General features: G+C 42.7%; 1 protein-coding gene across 1 annotated transcript in view; it reads left to right on the plus strand.

Moving 5' to 3' along the window:
* Positions 1 to 7929: 7929 nt before the first annotated feature.
* The window catches only part of TMC5 (transmembrane channel like 5), a 43091-nt gene continuing 32751 nt past the window's right edge, over positions 7930 to 18269 (plus strand). Inside the window, exons 1-3 of the mRNA XM_036827512.1 lie at positions 7930 to 8714; positions 10713 to 10885; positions 13987 to 14076. Coding sequence (XP_036683407.1) covers positions 7930 to 8714; positions 10713 to 10885; positions 13987 to 14076 — 1048 coding nt within the window. The remainder of the gene's footprint in view (positions 8715 to 10712; positions 10886 to 13986; positions 14077 to 18269) is intronic.

Genomic DNA, 18269 nt, shown 5'->3' on the forward strand with positions numbered 1-18269 from the left:
ATAAACGAGGGAATCATCTTCGATTTCTTTTACCCCGCTAGGTTTTGCTTCTCCTTTGCTCCTTGGCACCCTGGTAGAGGAGGTAGGTTGAGTGTATCACATTTGTCATTGCTCTTTGTCAAGTGCAGGTATGATTGGAAGTGCATTTAGGGCTGTTGGTTTTTCAATTTCCTTTTATTGCTTTGATGAATATTATGTTGAACGTTTAATGATTTTATTGTGCTAGTTTTGAGGCTTTAAGTAAGTGGAACAGTTCAAAAATTCAATACACTTTTATTGTAGCTAATTTTGATTTGTTTTACAGCTTCTGTAGCTTACTTGGGGATTAGGAAGAAAAACATTCACACAGTCAGCTTATTCCAGCTTTTACTCTTCCCCTTGTCCCCAGACACAGTGCTTTAGTGTTTTACTCTTTTTAAAACCTGGTTTTCATTTTGAAATGACTGTGATTTGGAAAAATTCTGTCTCCTTTCTTTGTTTGTTTTTGTATTTACAATTCTTTTAAAAAATTGTGGTAAAATACATGACATTAAATTTACCATCTTAACCATTTTTAAGTGTACAGTTCAGTAGTGTAAGTACATTCACGTTGTTATACAACCAGTCCTAGAACTTTTTCATCTTGCAAAACTGAAACTCTATACCCATTAAGCAACAACTAACAAATCCCCGTTTCCGTCTCCCCTCGGCCCTTGGCAACCACCATTCTGCTTTCTGTTTGGCTACTCTAGATGCCTCATATAACTGGAATCAATCATACAACATTTGTCTTTTTGTGACTCGCCTATTTCACTTGGCATAATATTCTATTTTTTTTTTCAAAGCATTCAGTAGCTTTGTTTTTTTTTTTTAATTATTTATTTATTTTTTAATTTTTTTATGGCTGTGTTGGGTCTTCGTCTCTGTGTGAGGGCCTTCTCCAGTTGCAGCAAGTGGGACCCACTCTTCATCGTGGTGTGCGGGCCTCTCACTACCGCGGCCTCTTGTTGAGGAGCACAGGCTCCAGACGCGCAGGCTCAGTAATTGTGGCTCACGGGCCCAGTTGCTCCGCGGCATGTGGGATCTTCCCAGACCAGGGCTCGAACCCGTGTCCCCTGCATTGGCAGGCAGATTCTCAACCACTGCGCCACCAGGGAAGCCCTTGGCATAATATTCTTAAGGTTCATCCATGTTGTAGCAGGTGTCAGAATTTCTCTCCTTTTTAAGGCCGAATAATATTCCATTGTGTGGCTGTACCCCATTTTGTTTATCCATTCATCTATTTTTTTTAAAATTTATTTTATTTATTTTTGGCTGCGTTGGGTCTTCATTGCTGCGCGCAGGCTTTCTCTAGTTGCGGCGAGCAGGGGCTACCCTTCGAGCGGTGTGTGGGCTTTTCATCGCGGTGGCTTCTTTTGTTGCGGAGCACGGGCTCTAGGCGCGCGGGCTTCAGTAGCTGTGGCATGTGGGCTCAGTAGTTGTGGCTCGCAGGCTCTAGAGCGCAGGCTTAGTAGTTGTGGTACACGGGCTTAGCTGCTCCGCGGCATGTGGTATCTTCCCAGACCAGGGCTCAAACCTGTGTCCCCTGCATTGGCAGGCGGATTCTTAGCCACTGCGCCACCAGGGAAGTCCTATCCATTCATCTATTGATGGACACGGGTTGCTCCCACTTTTGGCTCTTGTGCATAATGCTGCTATGAATATGGGTGTACATATATCTCTTTGAGACCCTGCTTTAATTCTTTTGGGGATATACTCAGAAGTGGGACTGCTGAATCACATGGTAGTTCTATTTTTAACTTTTTGAGGAGCTGCCATACTGTTTTCCATGGCAGGTGCTCCATTTTACATTCCTACCAACAATGTACAGGGTTGCAGTTTCTCCACATCTTTACCAACACATGCTATTTTCTGCTTTTTTCGGAGAGTGGCCATCCTAATGGATATGAGGTGATATCTCATTGTGGTTTTGTATGATTAATGATGTTGAGCATCTCTTCATCTATTTGTTGGGTATCTGTATATCTCCTGGAGAAATGACTATGCAAGTCCTTTACCTATTTTTAAATCTGGTTATTTGTATTTCTGTGTGTGTGTGTTGTTGAGTTGTAGTTCTTCATATATTCTGGATATTAATTCCTAATCAGATATATGATTTGCAATTATTTTCTCCCATTCCACAGGTTGTCTCTTCACTCTTCCGATTCTCCTTTGATGCACAGAAGTTTTAAATTTTGATGTAGTCCAATTTGTCTACTTTTACTTTGGTTGCCTGTACTTTTGGTGTCAAATCAAGAAATCATTGCCAATCCAAGGTCATGAATCTTTCCCGCTGTTTTCTTCTAAGAGCTTTATAGTTTTAGGTCTTAGCTTTGGGTCTTTTTGATCCATTTTGAGTTACTTTTTGTATATGGTATAAGGTAGGAGTCCAACTTCATTCTCTGGCATGTAGATATCCAGTTTTCCCAACACCATTTGTTGAAAAGGCTGTCCTTTCCTTGTAGAATGGTTTTGGCTTCCTTGTTGAAAATCATTTGACCCTATATGCAAGGGTTAATTTCTGGACTCTCTACTCTGTTCCGTTGGTCTGTTTGTCTGTCTTTATACCAATTCTTGCCTCCTTTTATCCAGCTTGTTTATTGTTTTTCTTTCTGCAAAGAAGGCTTCTTTTTACATGAATCAGAATTGTGTTGTTTTTATTTTCTATCTTAAGTAAGGGAAAAACCTCTGCCCTTATTTCCCTTGCTGCTTGAGCAATCTTCATTGACTGTTCAAGATATGTCAGTGGTTAAATAAGTAAATTAAAAAGTGAGGGAGTCAGTCTAGGTGGCAGACGGTCAAGTGTAGTCGTTAAGAAACTTATATGCAAATTCCTCTCCCTGCATACTGTCCGTGAGAACTCAGAGAAGTTACTGACTCCTGAGCCTCAACTTGCTTATCTGTAAAATGGGAGCATGAAGAGTCCCCACGCCAAAACGAGTGGAGATTGAGCAAGTGTATGCACCTCTTGCTCACGCTGCCTGATTCCGAGTAGGCAAGTGTTCTTACGTCTCAGAAGTACATTCATTTCACTTCCTAACTTAGATTTCACTTTCATCCAAGATGTCCACTTCTTTCTCTTTAATGAAAAGGTCTCACCTCTTTTCTCTTTCTTTTTCTTTTTTTTTTTTTCCTGTTAATTTTTCTTTATACCGTGGACTTGGAGAGTTGGAAAACCCCTTTTAGATCTCCTGTGTTAATCTCAGTTTAACTCAGCCAGTCTCAAATGCAGGGGTGGGGTGGGGGGAGGGCTGGTTTTGTTCTCAGTGGACTTTGGCGATGCAGGCCGAAGGTACCACACACTGGATGGCTTAACAGAAATTTATTGTCTCACAGTCCTGCAGGCTGGAAGTCTGAAATCAAGGTGTCGGCAGGGTAATGGTCCCTCTGATGCCTGTAGGGGAAGGGTCCTCACTTGCCTCTTCCAACTTCTGGTGATCCTTGGCCTGTGACAGGATAACTCCGATCTTCTCATGGCATCTTCCCAATGTCTCTTCACATACGCCTCGCGTGTGCATGTCTGCCTCCAAAGTTCTGCTGCTAATAAGGACAACAGTCACATTGGACTAGGGCTGCCTTAATGACCTCATTCTAACTTGATTACCTGTTTAAAGATCCTCTATCCTAATGAGGTCATATTCTGAGATACCAGAGGTTAAGGACTTCAATGTTTCTTTTACCAGGCACATAATTCAACCCCTAACAGTGGTCAAAGTATAAACAATATGAAATGGAAAGTCACCCACCAAGTTCATGATAGTGCTGGTTTCCAGACAGAGAAGGGGCGGGGCAGAGGTGGGAAACTGGGCTGGGGGGAGGCTTGAGAGCTTCTGTTCTACCAGTCATGTTTTATTTCCTTGAGAAAATAAACACAAATCTCGAATTAATATGAAAAAGATTAGTATTTGGTAATGTTTGTTCTTTTTTTTTTTTTTTTTTTAAAGAAATTCACGTTCTTTTATTTATTTATTTATGACTGTGTTGAGTCTTCGTTTCTGTGCGAGGACTTTCTCTAGTTGCGGCAAGTGGGGACCACTCTTCATCGCGGTGCGCGGGCCTCTCACCATCGCGGCCTCTCTTGTTGCGGAGCACAGGCTCCAGACGCGCAGGCTCAGTAATTGTGGCTCACGGGCCCAGTTGCTCCGTGGCATGTGGGATCTTCCCAGACCAGGGCTCGAACCCGTGTCCCCTGCATTGGCAGGCAGATTCTCAACCACTGCGCCACCAGGGAAGCCCAATGTTTGTTCTTTTATTCTCCATACTTTACTGTCATCCATTTTTAAAAAGTCATTCAGTTTCATATATATATATATATATACACATATATTTTCAGATTCTTTTCCACTATGGTTTATTACAAGATATTAATATAGTTCCCTGTGCTACACAGTAGGACCTTGTCGTTTATCTATCTTATATATAGTAGTTTGTCTCTGCTAATACCAAACTCCTAATTTATCCCTCCCCCCACCTTTCCCCTTTGGTAACCATAAGTTTGTTTATATGTCTGTGAGTCTGTTTCTCTTTTGCAAGTAAGTTCATTTGTATCATTTTTTTTTAGATTCCATATATAAGTGACATCATATTTGTCTTTCTCTGTCTGACTTACTTCACTTAGTATGATAATCTCTAAGTCCATCCATGTTGCTGCAAATGCAATGCCTGACTTTTATTGTCCACCAACCCTTATCTCTTGTGGAAGCTGCCAAGTTTACGTTATACATAAATTGAAATAGTGGTAAATAATAGTTTCTGTTCAGTGAACGCTTCCTTGGTGACAGCTATTTATGTGCCTCATATTTTTCACTCCTTACAACTCTATGAGGCATTATTAGTGTTGAATGGATGAGGAAACAGACTCAGAGAGGTTAAGTGGTTTGCCTGAGTCCACACAGCCAGCAGATGGAAACTAAACCCAGTTATACCCAATGCCAAGGGCTGGATTCCTAACCATTTCATTTTACAGCTTCACATAGACAGACGATTCAATTCAGATAATGTGTCGTGTTCTCACCTAGTTTTTGCTTTCATCCACTCAGATTTTCTGTGATATACATGTGAGAAAGTTGGCAATGTTTGTCTGCCAGAACCATTCATTTTTTGTCAACTGGTATAACAGAAAGAAATAGACTGGAAAATAGAAGGTTTCCTGTTATGGCTTCTGGTTTAGGTCTTTTTCATTTTCTTTTTCTTTATAAAGGTAAGAAGTTATATATTTATAGAGAGGTGCATAGTTCTTAAGTGTACTTGATGAATTTTCACATACACCTGCACACACACACATGCCACCATGTAACCACCACCCCGATCAGGATGAGAACATTTCCAGAACCCCAGAGGCTCGCTCCCGTTGTTTCCCATCTCCTCCCTTCCCCAAGGTAATCGCTGTTCTGACTTCTAGCACCATTAATTAGCTTGCCTGTTCTTGAACTTTGTATAAATGTTATACAATCTGTACTCTTTTGTATCTGACTTTCAGTCATCACTGCCTCTGTGAGATGCATTCATGTCATTGCATGTCACAGAAGTTCAGTCTTTGTTACTGCTGTGTAGTATTTCATTGTATGAATATGCCACAATTTACTTACTTACTCTTCTGTTGGGTTGTTTCCAATGTCTGGCACTTATATAAGAAAAGCAGCTATGAGCACTCTCATTGCCTTTTGGTGGACATACTTATTTCTTTTAGGCTGGTATTGTACCAGGTTTCATTTTCTTGCATTTAGTAGGCATCATTTAGCTTGTTAGATGTAATAGCTAAGGTTTTAGTAGGCTATGGAAATCCTAGACCATAAATATATATATATTTCTAGTCTTACAATATAAGTAAATGAACAGGTTCATTTTCCATGTTATGAAAAATAAGTTGCAATAAAGCACAGCATTTAGTCTTTATAGCACTCAGTTTGTGCAGATGTTTCTTTTTGTAAAACTCAGCGTATTAGCTGAAATTCTCTTTCTCTTTCATTTGCGTATGACAGAAAACCAACTCAAACCAACTTAAGTCAAAAAGGGAATGTAATGACTCAAGTATCCAGTGGCTGGCTGCCTTCAGGCATGGCTGGATTCAGGTGCTTAAACAGTGTCATAACATTTGATCCTTCTTTCTGTTTATCTCTTGGTTCTGTTCTGTTCCCTGTTGTACCACTCTCAGGCAGGCCTTCTCGCCTGGTGACCTCTGGTAGCTTCAGGCTTATAACTTCCTAACTCCAAATCCGGTCAAAAGAGAGAACTTCTCTCTTTCAACATTTCTGACAAAACTCCCAGAATTGAGTCTCACTGGCTCCGACCCAATCACTGTGGCCAAGAAGCAAATAATTCTGATTGGGTCACACATCTACACCTGGCTGACATGGATTGAGAGGAAAATGTTGCCACAAAAGAGAGAAGTGGTTGTTGGGCAGGGACAAGATAATGAAAAACTGACTTCTGCTATACTGAGAAATATGGAATTGAGTTGGCAAATAAACATTCTAAGGCTATAGGTCACGGCAGAAGGTTAATTCTTTAGCTCCGATTACTCAACAAAAAGTCTAACCCTTTTTGTTCACATAGAGATAAACCTGTAAACATTGGCTGAACTTGAAAAATGGTCTACTTCCTTCTTTCGAAAGCATTGCCATTTATCTAATCATGCTGGCTCAAACTGTGGAGGTATTTTTGTCTTTTCTTTTCCTTAGCTCTCACCCTTCCTGTATCAGGTCAGTCCACTAATCCTATTAAATCTTTCTTTAAATTTTCTCCCCTACTTATTTTCTTTGCTGTTCTGACTGACACTACACTGGAAGTTCCAGGCTTATATTCTATCTCCAAAGCAACTTAGTGAAATAAGAGCACATCTTTCCCAGTTAGTCCGTCAAGGTCCTGGAAGACTGACTTGGGTTATGTGCCCATTCCTGAACAAAACACTGTGGCCAGGGGTATGGTGGACACTGATTGGCCAGAACTTGTCATGTGACCATCCTTGGAGTCAGGAATGCAATCAGCCTTGACCATGAGCAGATGCCCAGAGGAAAATCAGGGCATTGATGCCAAAAGAAGGTGAAACGGGTAAAAGGCAAGTAAGAACAACAGATAGTTCACTTAGAAATTAAAACCCCATCACTTCTGATTTGAAAGTATGCTGTGTCTATAGATTACAGCTCATAGAACTCATAAAACCATATTTTCAAACTGGAAGGGATGGTAGTGCTTGTCTCCTTACCCAAGCCCTCTAGTTACCATTAATCATTCTTCCTTTGTGCACTCATAGTAATTTATGCTTTGAACCCAAGAGCAAGTGCAATCAAAGTACTCAATAAGTCCTTGTTTCTTCCAATCTTTTGGTTCATTGCTCCCCTCCCCAGCAGAAGGTATTGGTCAGGATATAAGTTTGGCCAAAAGTATCAGATCCAAAAAACTGTGGTTTACACAAGATAATGGTTTCTTTCTTTCTTTACATAAAAGCCCAAGCTGATATTGGGCACTGATCTGTGAAATCATCAACAACCCAGGCTGTTTTGCTGCTCTCCCTAGGGGGGGTGCTGTCTGTGTGTGCATGGCCAAGAAGCGCCCCATCCTTTCCACAGTCCAGTTCACGGGAAGTGAGAAGACTGAGAAAGGGAGGAATACCCCTTCCCTTTAACAGCACAACCTGGAAGTTGTGTATATCACTTCTGCTCACATCTCGTTGACCACTCTCATGGCTGTACCTAGATGCACAGGAGGCTGGGAAACATAGTCTTTATTTTGGGCAGCTGTGTCCCCAACTGTGAGAGAAATAAGAACAGGTACTGGAAAATAACCATCAATCTTTGCAGGGAAGAAAGGGAAAAAGAAATCTGACCTTTCCTTCCTTTTTGTTTTTCAGATAAAGAAAGAGATCCCTGAATAACTGCAGAGGCAGGAACATTTGAATACTCCAGGGTAAACATGTCTGCCTACAGGAATAATGCTTATGAGGAGGATCCAGATTACCCTGACTATTATGGGTCTCAGAACCATACTCGGGGGTATTTGAAAACTCAGGATTATCCAGATTCGCCAGGTCCTCTGAACAACTCAGATGACCCCAGCACCAGGAGTAACCCATACTCTGCAGACTCCAGAACAAGTCCAGACTATCCTGGGGCTCTAGCAGAACCAGATTATCCTGGATCTTGGAGTAATCCAGAGTACCCTGGCACCGGGATCAAGCCATACTCTGCAGGGTCCAGACGTCCAGACAATCCCAAATCTTTGGCAGAGCCAGATTATATTGGATCTTGGAGCAATCCGTATCACCCAGGCTCATCCAGAGAGCCAGACTACTCTGCATCTCAACGAAATCCTGATTTTGCAGGTTCCAAAGGCAGTGGAAGCTATGCAGGCTCCAGAACAAATCCAGATTATCTTGACTCCTTGGGAGAACCAGACTACGTTGGAGCTCAGGGAAACTCTAACTATTCTGGCCCCAGAGCCAATTCCAACCATCCAGACTCCAGAAGGAATCCAGAATATGCTGGTTCCAGAATCAATCCGTACATAGACACTCTGGGAGAACCTGATTATCCAGATGCTGAGAATCAATCTAACTCTCCAGACTTTTTTGGGAAACCAGACTATCCTGGCGCTGAGGACTATGGGAACTCCACAAAGTTCTGGGGGGAGCCTGATTACCCAGGTGCTGAGAATGGTCATGATTATGGCTCTTCAGAGAACCCGGAAATGACCAGGGAGTAAGTGCCGGAATCTCCCTCCACTGGGGATGGAGGATAAAGGCTAGATCATTAAGTCAATTGAACTTGGTTGGCGATGTTTGGGATAAGGACATGTATGATTATTTCCATGACATGAATTTATGGTGAAACTTTCATGCCTACCTGTATACCGCACCTGGTCCTTGGACTCTCAGCCTGAGGCTTCAAGCCCTTACCTGAACATAATCTTTCATCACTTCTTGCTCAAATAACATCCTTCCCAGTCTCCTATTTCTTCCTGTCTAATCCCTGCAAGACATTTAGATCCCCACTGTTTTGACACTGCTACTTCACCAGTGAGGTTAGGGTTAAGATGATAGTTATGAACCCAAACATTTTAACCAGAATTATATCAACAGGAAGGCATTTTAATCAAAAAAGTCTTTTGAAGATCTAACTCCATGAAATCCATTCAACTCCTCAATTTTTTTATACAAGATGATTGAGCCACTCCTGATTTTTTTCCACTTCCATCTTTATTTTACTGAAATTATTGTCAGAATTGATCACTTTTCATGTTTAGAGTAGATTTGGCTCATTGATCTTCTGCACTGTTGTTTTCATCAAGTTTTATTGATTAGTTTTCGCCATGGTTGGTATTCCTCTAAGGAGGTTTTTTTTTTTTTTTAAGTCCAATTTTTCCTGGTTCAGATTTGATAGATCTAAATTTTGTCAAAAAGATTTTAATCTTCCATCAATTTTGGTCATTGGCAAATTTTACTAGGTACAGTTTGGGTCGTTGACTGTTAGTCTTGGGTGACAGTTTTGCCAAACTTCGTTTTTCCTGGGTTAAGTTTCTTAATGTTCATGTTGCCAACAAGATGTGATTCTTTATTTATTTTTCAGGTTATTCTTAACCTATAACAAATTTACCATGTGAAATTTCAACCAATACAAGTTTTATTTTGTATGTACTATTTCTACTCGTAATATTTATGAATTCAACAAAGACTAATGGCTTTTATTTACCTCTAGGAACAAGGATATGGGATTTGGGTGCACAGTGAGGTCAAATGCCTACAGGAATAATGCTAAATACAACCTGAATAGGTGGCTTAATAGGACCAGGTCAAAATGTCCTCCTTGGTCTTATCCCCCACTGCCTGGCTCATCATTAAAAATATACCTTTGACCTTGTCACTCCCTTGTTTCTCATCTTCCATTGTTCTTCATAACCTTTGGGAGAAAGACTACACTTCACTTGTGAGAACATTTAAGTGTGAGGATGCGCTGAGCTAATGTAAGATGCCAGCCAAAGCCCAGCCTGACTGACCTCCTCCCACCTCTGCTATCCTCTCCCTACCTGAACCCTGTACTCTAGGTCAGTGGTTCTTCACCTTGGCTGATGCTTAGAATTATCTGATTACCTGGGGAGACTTAAAAATCATACAAATGCTTGGGCCCAACTTTCAGAGATTCTATTTAGTTGTCTGGGGTGAGGCCTGGGAATAGGTATATACACAAAATTGAGAATCATTGCTCCAGGTTAATTGATTTTCATAGCATTCCTTTTATATATTCAACACTTTCTGGTCTCACATGTTTATTTGTGCTGTTCTTCATCCTTGGAATGCCCTCCTCCTAACTATGTATTAATTTATCCTTCCAATCCCAGCTCAGATGTCTCTTTTCCATGTAGATTTCCCTTCAGACTCCCAGCCCAAATTCTCTTCTCTTTCCTCTGAACTCCTTGGGCCTGTCTTCTTATATTCATCAGTTGCTACTTGTATTATAATTGCTTATGGCTGTGGTTAATAAGCTCGGCCAGACTGTCTTGAGAGTTCCTTGAGGGTAGACAACCCATGTCTTTAACTTTGTGTTCTCAACCCATTGCCCATGCCTAACACATGGTTGGCATTCAGTCAGCGTTTGTGGGATGAATGAATTGATGGATGGATGGATGGATGGATGGATGGATGGATGACTATCCTTACTATGCTATTGGATGACTATTGATCCATCATTTTGGGATTTCAGAATGCTCAGCAGCGCATCTTCTATCCAGCCCTCATTTCACCGTGAGGGTGAAGACCCCTTGGGCATCCTTGGGAGAAAGGATGGAGATTATCCTGAAAGCATTGAAATGAAATCCAGGGAGATGGCAAATCCGTACAGCCCCTCTGTGCCAGGTGCTCCTGAAAGTGGCTATGGTAAGCATTTGTTAAGAAGAGAATCATATCCTGGGAAGAAAGTAAAATTCAGTGGGCTTGGGACCAATCATTAAAGATCAGCAAGAGAAGAATTGGTTTATCCCTCCTTCTTCAAACACCCACCTTACAAGGGTTGAACATTCAGGGTCTAGAGAAGACAAGCAGTGTCATCAATTATCAAAGCAGGTTGGGCAGGGGTTGTGCCTGTGTGAGGTGACTGAAGGTCAGGTTCAGCCCATCGCCGTGATGTGGGAAGATGGGCTTAGTGTGGCCAGATCCTCAGATTTTTCTAAAGAAGCCAGAAATCTGGGTTTTTACATGCTCCAAAATAATTTTTTGAATAGATAAATAAAATCCCTGAGCTGGGCAAACAAAACCACTGGTGGACTAGATTCAGTTTGCGTGGCTGCCAGTGTCCAGCTTTAGTTCAGCACATCCTGAAGGTGTTCAGATGGTCAGCACTTGCATCTTTGGAACCTACTGGGGGCACAGGGAGTTAGAAGTAGCTCTGTCCTCACGGTTCGTAAAGCCTAAGTGAGTAGGTGACACCAGCACATCAAGACTAAAGAAAATTAGCAAACAGACTGACAATACGTGAAAAATCACGTCATTCTCAGAATCTGCCGTGTGTGAAGGTTTAACTCTAGGAGGTAAAGGAGATTCTACCAGTTCTCATCTTCCGGAAGGAAAAAGGGACTTGTTGTCTGATAGAAGAAGCCAGCTCATGGCACAAGTCAATGTTATAGGAATTCAGAGCCCGTGAGAGCTGGAAAAAGGAGTGTTCAGTCATGAACAGAGTGAGGGACCCAAGTGTTGGTTGGTGCAGAGGGAGGACTGCTCAGCCCTGAGGGGGTGGGTGGGGAAGGGATTGAAGAAGGCAGGGAGGAGGGGGTGAGATGCATTGCCACGCACTAAGGAAAACCGCGGACTCTTACACATTTGCATAGAGAACATTCACTTGGGCTATTCCGAACCTTTATGCCAGGCATTCTCAGTGGGGCATATCAATCCCAAGGGGCGAAAATTTATTGAAAGGCCAGAATAAAACCTTCCTCTTTTTATGTATAAAGCAGCTATGCATACAGTATATGTATATAGTTATACGTATATCTGTGGTATTAAAATATCATGGGGGAGGGCAATAAGGAAGAAATGTCTAAAAAGACTACTTAGGTGGCCAGTAATGAAAAAAAAGAAGATTCAGAAACACTGCCCCACCCCAATGCAAGCAGAGCTAATAACGCCCAGCAGGTTTTGAGTGTTTCCCATGCCCTGGAGACCCTGCCAAGCACTTTACTTTTACAGTCTTCTTTCATCTGCGGCTACCTTTCAGACAGACACTACAGCTCTCCACGTTACAGAGGGGAAAACTGAGGCTCAGAGAGAAACGTGCCCAAGGTCACCCAGCTACGAAATCAAAAGAGCCAGTATCAGAATCTAGTCTCTCTGACCCCGCATTACTTCTGGGTAGGATCAGGGCAAATGCGGATTCCTGACCAACAAGCTCCATAGAACACTGGAATTAGAAAGCTATTTTAAAAAGTGGTCACATAAAGTGTGGCTTCCTTCTCTGGGCTCCTTTTAGGACCAAGGTCGTTGGGCCGGCATTCACTTGTCCAGTGCTATGCCATCCTGTTAGACTATGCACTCCTTAAGGAGAACCCATTTCACCCATGTATCCTCCAAGGCTCTATGTGATTTTCCTAGTGCCTAGCATACAGCTGGTGCTTGAGCAATGCTAACTGAATTAATAGCAACAACTGTAAGGGATGTATCAGTTGGCTATTGCCACAGGAATGCTTCATAACAAACAACTCCAAAACCCAATGTTGTACAATAAACATCATTTATTTCTCACCCACATATCTGTGGGTTTGTTTGGAGTTTGACTGAACCAGGCTGGGTTTGGCTGTGCCTGATTTGAGGTCACAGATTCTATTTAGGTCTAGTGTCCTTCTTGACCCAGTGAGCTAACCTGGGCCATTTTCTTCCCATGGCATAAGCTGGAAGCAGAAACATACGATGTCTCTGAGTCCTTGACTTGGAACTAGCAAACTGTCACTTCTACGATGTTCCACTGGTTAAAGCAAGTCACATGAGCAAGCCCAACTTCAGTGGAGGTTTCCAAGGTGGAGGAAGTGTAATATTTGCTGAAAAACAATTAATTTACCACGATAGTTAATATATATTAAGAATTTGCTATGTTCCAGGATTATTTTAAGCACTTTACATGTATTAACTGATTCAATGTCCCCAACAATCCTATGCAAAGGTCTTATTATTATCCCTGATTTACAGACTCTGAAGCTCAGAGACATTAAGTAACATGCCAGGGAGCACACAGCTAGTAAGCAGCAAAGCCAGGAACTGATCCTTGGCAAGAAGTTCCAGAACCTCCTGCAGTATAATTTTGTACATCTCCATCAAAATGTGCTCCATTTTCTCTTTTGAGGAGTTTAGCCTTCATTGTTTACCATGAGTTGAATAAAAATATATTGAAATGTGACACTGTCATGTAGATGCTGAAAGGGGACTCTGTGCCTAAGAAAATCATGCCAAATTTCAAATTTATTCATGTGTCATCATAAAATGCTAGAACTAGAAGGAAGCTTTGTAATCACCTAGACAAGCTTTTTTTTTTTTTACTCAATTTTTAGAGGACTTATTTTTTTTACAGAAGTTTTAGGTTCACTGTAAAATTGAGGGAAAGGTAACAGAGATTTCCCACATATCCTTTGCCCCACATGTGCATGGCCTCCCCCGTTATGAGTCCCCCACCAGAGTGGGACGTTTGTTACAATTGAACCTACATTAACACATTCTTATCACCCAAAGTCCATAGTTTACATTAGGGTTCACCTTGGGTTGTACCTTCTATGTGTTTGGACAAATATATAATGACATGGAGCTACCATTATGGTATCACACAGAGTATTTTCACTGTCCTAAAACCCTCTGAGATCCATCTATTCATCCCTCCCCCTCCAGACAAGTATTTTTCGAACTCTGATTTGTGACCCATTAACAAGTCTTGCTGACCACTGTGTGCTCAGTAACATCTAGAGTGGTGGGATTAATTGTCTCTTGTCTCTTCATTCCAGTGAACCCTGCTTATGTGGGTGACAATGGCCTCAGCCAAGCTTATGGAGACCCACCCTTGTCTGGACATGATTGGCACACGTCACCCCAAGGTAAGGCTTAAATGGACAGTGACTGAAAATATCAACCCTAAAGAAGGAATGTGTTCAAGGCAATGCAGACAGTGCCATTTCCTCTTGGCCTCTGGTGTGGTAACTGATAGAGTACTTCCTTAATTTATCATAATGGGGTTTTCTTTTCTTTTATTTTATTTTATTTTATTTTATTTTTTTTTTAGAAGTTTAACAATTTTTTTTTTTAATTTTATTTATTTATTTATGGCTGTGTTGGGTCTTCGTTTCTGTTCCAGGACTTTCTCTGGTTGCGGCAGGTGGGGGGCCACTCTTCATCGCGGTGCGCGGGCCTCTCACTATCGCGGCCTCTCTTGTTGCGGAGCACAAGCTCCAGACGCGCAGGCTCAGTAGTTGTGGCTCACGGGCCTAGTCGCTCCGCGGCATGTGGGATCCTCCTAGACCAAGGCTCGAACCCGTGTGCCCTGCATTGGCAGGCAGATTCTCAACCACTGCGCCACCAGGGAGGCCCTGGGGTTTTCTTTTAAACATGCAATTTTTTCTCTTTTGGATATCAGGGTGTCTTCACTAGGACTCTTCTGGTTGCAAGTGACAGAAACCCAACTCACCCAGGCCCAAGGCTTGTGTGGTGGGAAGCATATGGGGAAACAAAGAATTGACGGTAGAATTACCTTCCAGCACCTAGGACAGTGCCTGGCGCATAGTAGGTGCTCAGAGATATTTGTTGTATGAGTCACAGGAACCAGGGCCTCTGAGTCTGAAGCCAGGGGCTCAGGGCCACCTGGATTCTTTTTCTCCATCTATTTCTCATCTTTGCTTGATGCAGCTTCTCTTTAAACTTCACCTCATTCATCTCAACCAGTCAGGCTTTCCCTGCAGGCCAGGGAGCATGACAGCAGCAGACCTAGACACACACACAAAGCTCAGCAATGTCATGGAAACTCTTCCTTTCTTTCTAGGCCTGTCAGTCAGTGCTGAGACTCTCTCCAGCCCCATTTGGGACACATGCCTACACATGAACCAATCATTTTTACGTAGGAAAGAAGGCTGGGTCACATGTCCATCCCGTGGCTAATACATGTGTTGGTGAGATGGCAGTGCCTTGAGCCAAATTTTTCTGAATAATCATAGAATTATTATGACAGTGGAGGGTAGGAGTAATCAGATTGGAGAAGGCTTTGAAATCAGTTAGGAAGCTCTAAAAGGATCACTGTGTGCTGTGATGATGGTCTGATCAGAGGCAGAGGCTGAGAAATAAAAAAGCATTAGAGGAGAGAGGCCAGGGAATACTGGAAGTTAAAGGCAAACCTGTGAAAAACGAGGAATAAACCGAAGACGCCCTCTAGGTAACAACGCAAGTTGCGGGGCCCCATGACTTAAAACCATCCCTCACCTTCTGACCCCCTAGCGTGGGTGATAGCCTGTAGCCTCATTCTTTAAGAGCCTCATCAAGGAGGCCTGTATCTTTCAAGGGGTAGGTGTCGCTACTTGGGAGAGAAAACCATGGGGATATAAACGGTCATGCTCTCCATTTGGTTCCCACGAGAGCAGGGAATGGCTTTAACTACTGGGGAAAAGAAATGCCTTTAAACCTCCTAAGATGCTCTCTCTGGTCAGCATGAAGATTAGGGCCTCTGGGTGGAAGAGGAGTCCCCAGGAGGCAGAGAGAAGTAAAGAAATAGAGGACCCAGAGATGAACCTGGCTTTCTTCACCATTTTGCTTTGCACCAGTTCTGATTCTCAAGTCATTTATAATTAATTGGTGGACAGTCTCCTGATAGAGTGTCACTTTGATGGATCATGCCCGCATTTGGAAGTACCTGGCACATAGTAGGTACTCATAAATATTCATTCATTTATGAATGAATGAATGAATGAATGAGTGATACATCAGCATCTTGTTACAGGAGAGGACCAGGGTAAAGTGATTAAAAGGCCCTGCTTTGGGACCAGACAGACCTGGGTTTGATCCCTAGCTCTGCTACTTGCTGGTTTTGTGACCTTAGGCAAATTACCTTTTGGGGCCTCAGTTTTCTTATAAAATGGGGTTTATTATAGTACTTATTTCGTAGGGTGATTGTGGAAATTAAATAATATACTCTATTTAAAGTAGTTGGCCTGCAGTAACGGCAGGTATTGTTACTGGTAATTATTGTTGGTGTGGGGAGAAGAGGTAGCGATCTAGTCCAATCCTGCCATTTAATGAGAGTGTGATGAGGAGGGGGGTCAGTTCATTCCTCTGCACCTCAATTTCTCCAACTATTAAATAAACAGCTTGGCCAGGGTGATTTCCAGATCAGGTCTATTGGGTAGGAATTGCGTCCAGGTGCCCAGCACTGAAACTGGACAGTGGTTTAGCAATAAAGGGATTTATTTTCCTCTTGTAACAAGAAGTACAAAAGGAGGTAGTCCAAAGTTTATATGGCACCTCTGCCCGTGATGATCTCAAGGCCTAAGGCTCCTTCTAAAACTTCTTTTTCCACCATCCTTAGAAGGTGAACATTTAACCTCTTGTTTTCAAAATGGCAGCCTCTGGTCAGGAAGAAGGTGAAATGGTGAAGCGATAAAGGTGAAATCAGGCAAAGTGTCACATTTTAAAGAGCATTCCTGGAAGCCACAATCTTATTGGCTAAAATGGGGTCACAGGTCCACCCTTGGCTGCAAAGGAGACACCCTTTGCCACAAAGGAAGCTGGGAGAGTTTTAACTGAGCACAGTGCCTGCACAGGAAAGGAGGCTTCTGCTGGTATGAGAAAAAGAGAGAATGGGTATTGGGAAGCAGACAGACAGCAGGGTGGGCCACCCAAGACAGTCAGGAGATAATAATTGTTTCACTATAAACCCATCTGGATTTACATAGGCACATAAAACTATAAATATAAAACATGAGTTTTAGACCAGAGACACCAAATTAAAAAGAAAATCTTGCCCTTTCATTATGAGTCATTTAGAAGAATCTCTGCCTTCTGTTTCTAGAATCCCATTGTCTTCAATAAAGAATTCTGTTTCCGGTCTCTTACCTAGCTACTGCAACAGAAGTCTCTGCAGAAAAACCACACCTCTTCACGAGGAGACCCCTCCGGTGTAGATGCGGGGGACTGTGCTATGATCTGTGTGGGGCTAGCTTTGTCCATCTCATCCTGGCATTAAAAACTGTGAATGGGGTGGCTCTCTGTGGCTGTCATCCCTTTTCCTGGAGGTTCCCAACAATGCCAGTGTGATTGCTGTATGAGGTCTTGGGAAGCCCACCCTGGTGGAGAGTAAGGCTTGGAGGAAGCCAGAGATGCTGTCTGGTGACCAAGTGAATGAAGTCATCGTTGAGGTTGAGAATGTCCCATCTGGGGTCCAAAGCCATCCATCTGCAAGTCAGATTGTTCCAGAAAAGACACTGGCGAACTCAAGCTTTAGTTTGGTCTCCTCCATTTCTGACATTGATGTGACTGACTCTCAGATTTTCAGCAATTGGAATGACAAAAAGGGCAAGCAGTTATCACGGTTTTCAACACCTGTGAATGAATCGTTTTCTCAGACCCTTCATAGCTCAGAAAGCATGGGCTTAGACACCCTTCGTACTTCACATGAGAACATCCAAGGTAGTGAGACCCTGGGGCAGAGGAGTTAGAACGGGAACAGCACCTTCCAAGTTGCCCACAGGGTTTTGGTTTTAAGACTTCGAGTAGGGTGGAGGTTTTGTAGATGACCTGAGCATGCTCAGGACGGCGGAAGGGGTCACTTTGAGAACGTCTGATACCAAAGAAGGAGTTTACCTTGATCAAGAGCATTTCATGTGCCCAGTGTTCTGCCTTTTTGTCATCCATCGAGTTTAGTTTTATTTACTTGCCACACTCCACACCCATGAGACAGGCATGCCTGCCATTTCCATTTGCTTGATGAAGGTACTGAGGCTCAGGGAAATTAAATGATGTGGCAGATCTGGGATCAAATGCAGGTCTGCCTGATTCCCAAGCCTGACACCTTAACCACCGTCCTATCCTGCTTTGGTCCTATTCCTCTCCACTCTGGATTTGGCAACAAGAGATGCCTCTTTTGTCAAGTCCGCCGTGAAACCAGGTTTTTTTCCTCTTCCCTCCTTTGCCTTTCTTCCTTTCTGTCTACTCCCACTTCCCTCTCAGGAGACACTCAAATTCCTCATCTTCAGGCGAGTGATTTGGTGGCCCTCTTCTGGGAACTCTCTCTCCACCTCAGCTATGTCAC

The sequence above is a fragment of the Balaenoptera musculus genome, chromosome 15 (assembly GCF_009873245.2).
Source record: "Balaenoptera musculus isolate JJ_BM4_2016_0621 chromosome 15, mBalMus1.pri.v3, whole genome shotgun sequence".
Lineage (NCBI taxonomy): Eukaryota > Metazoa > Chordata > Mammalia > Artiodactyla > Balaenopteridae > Balaenoptera > Balaenoptera musculus.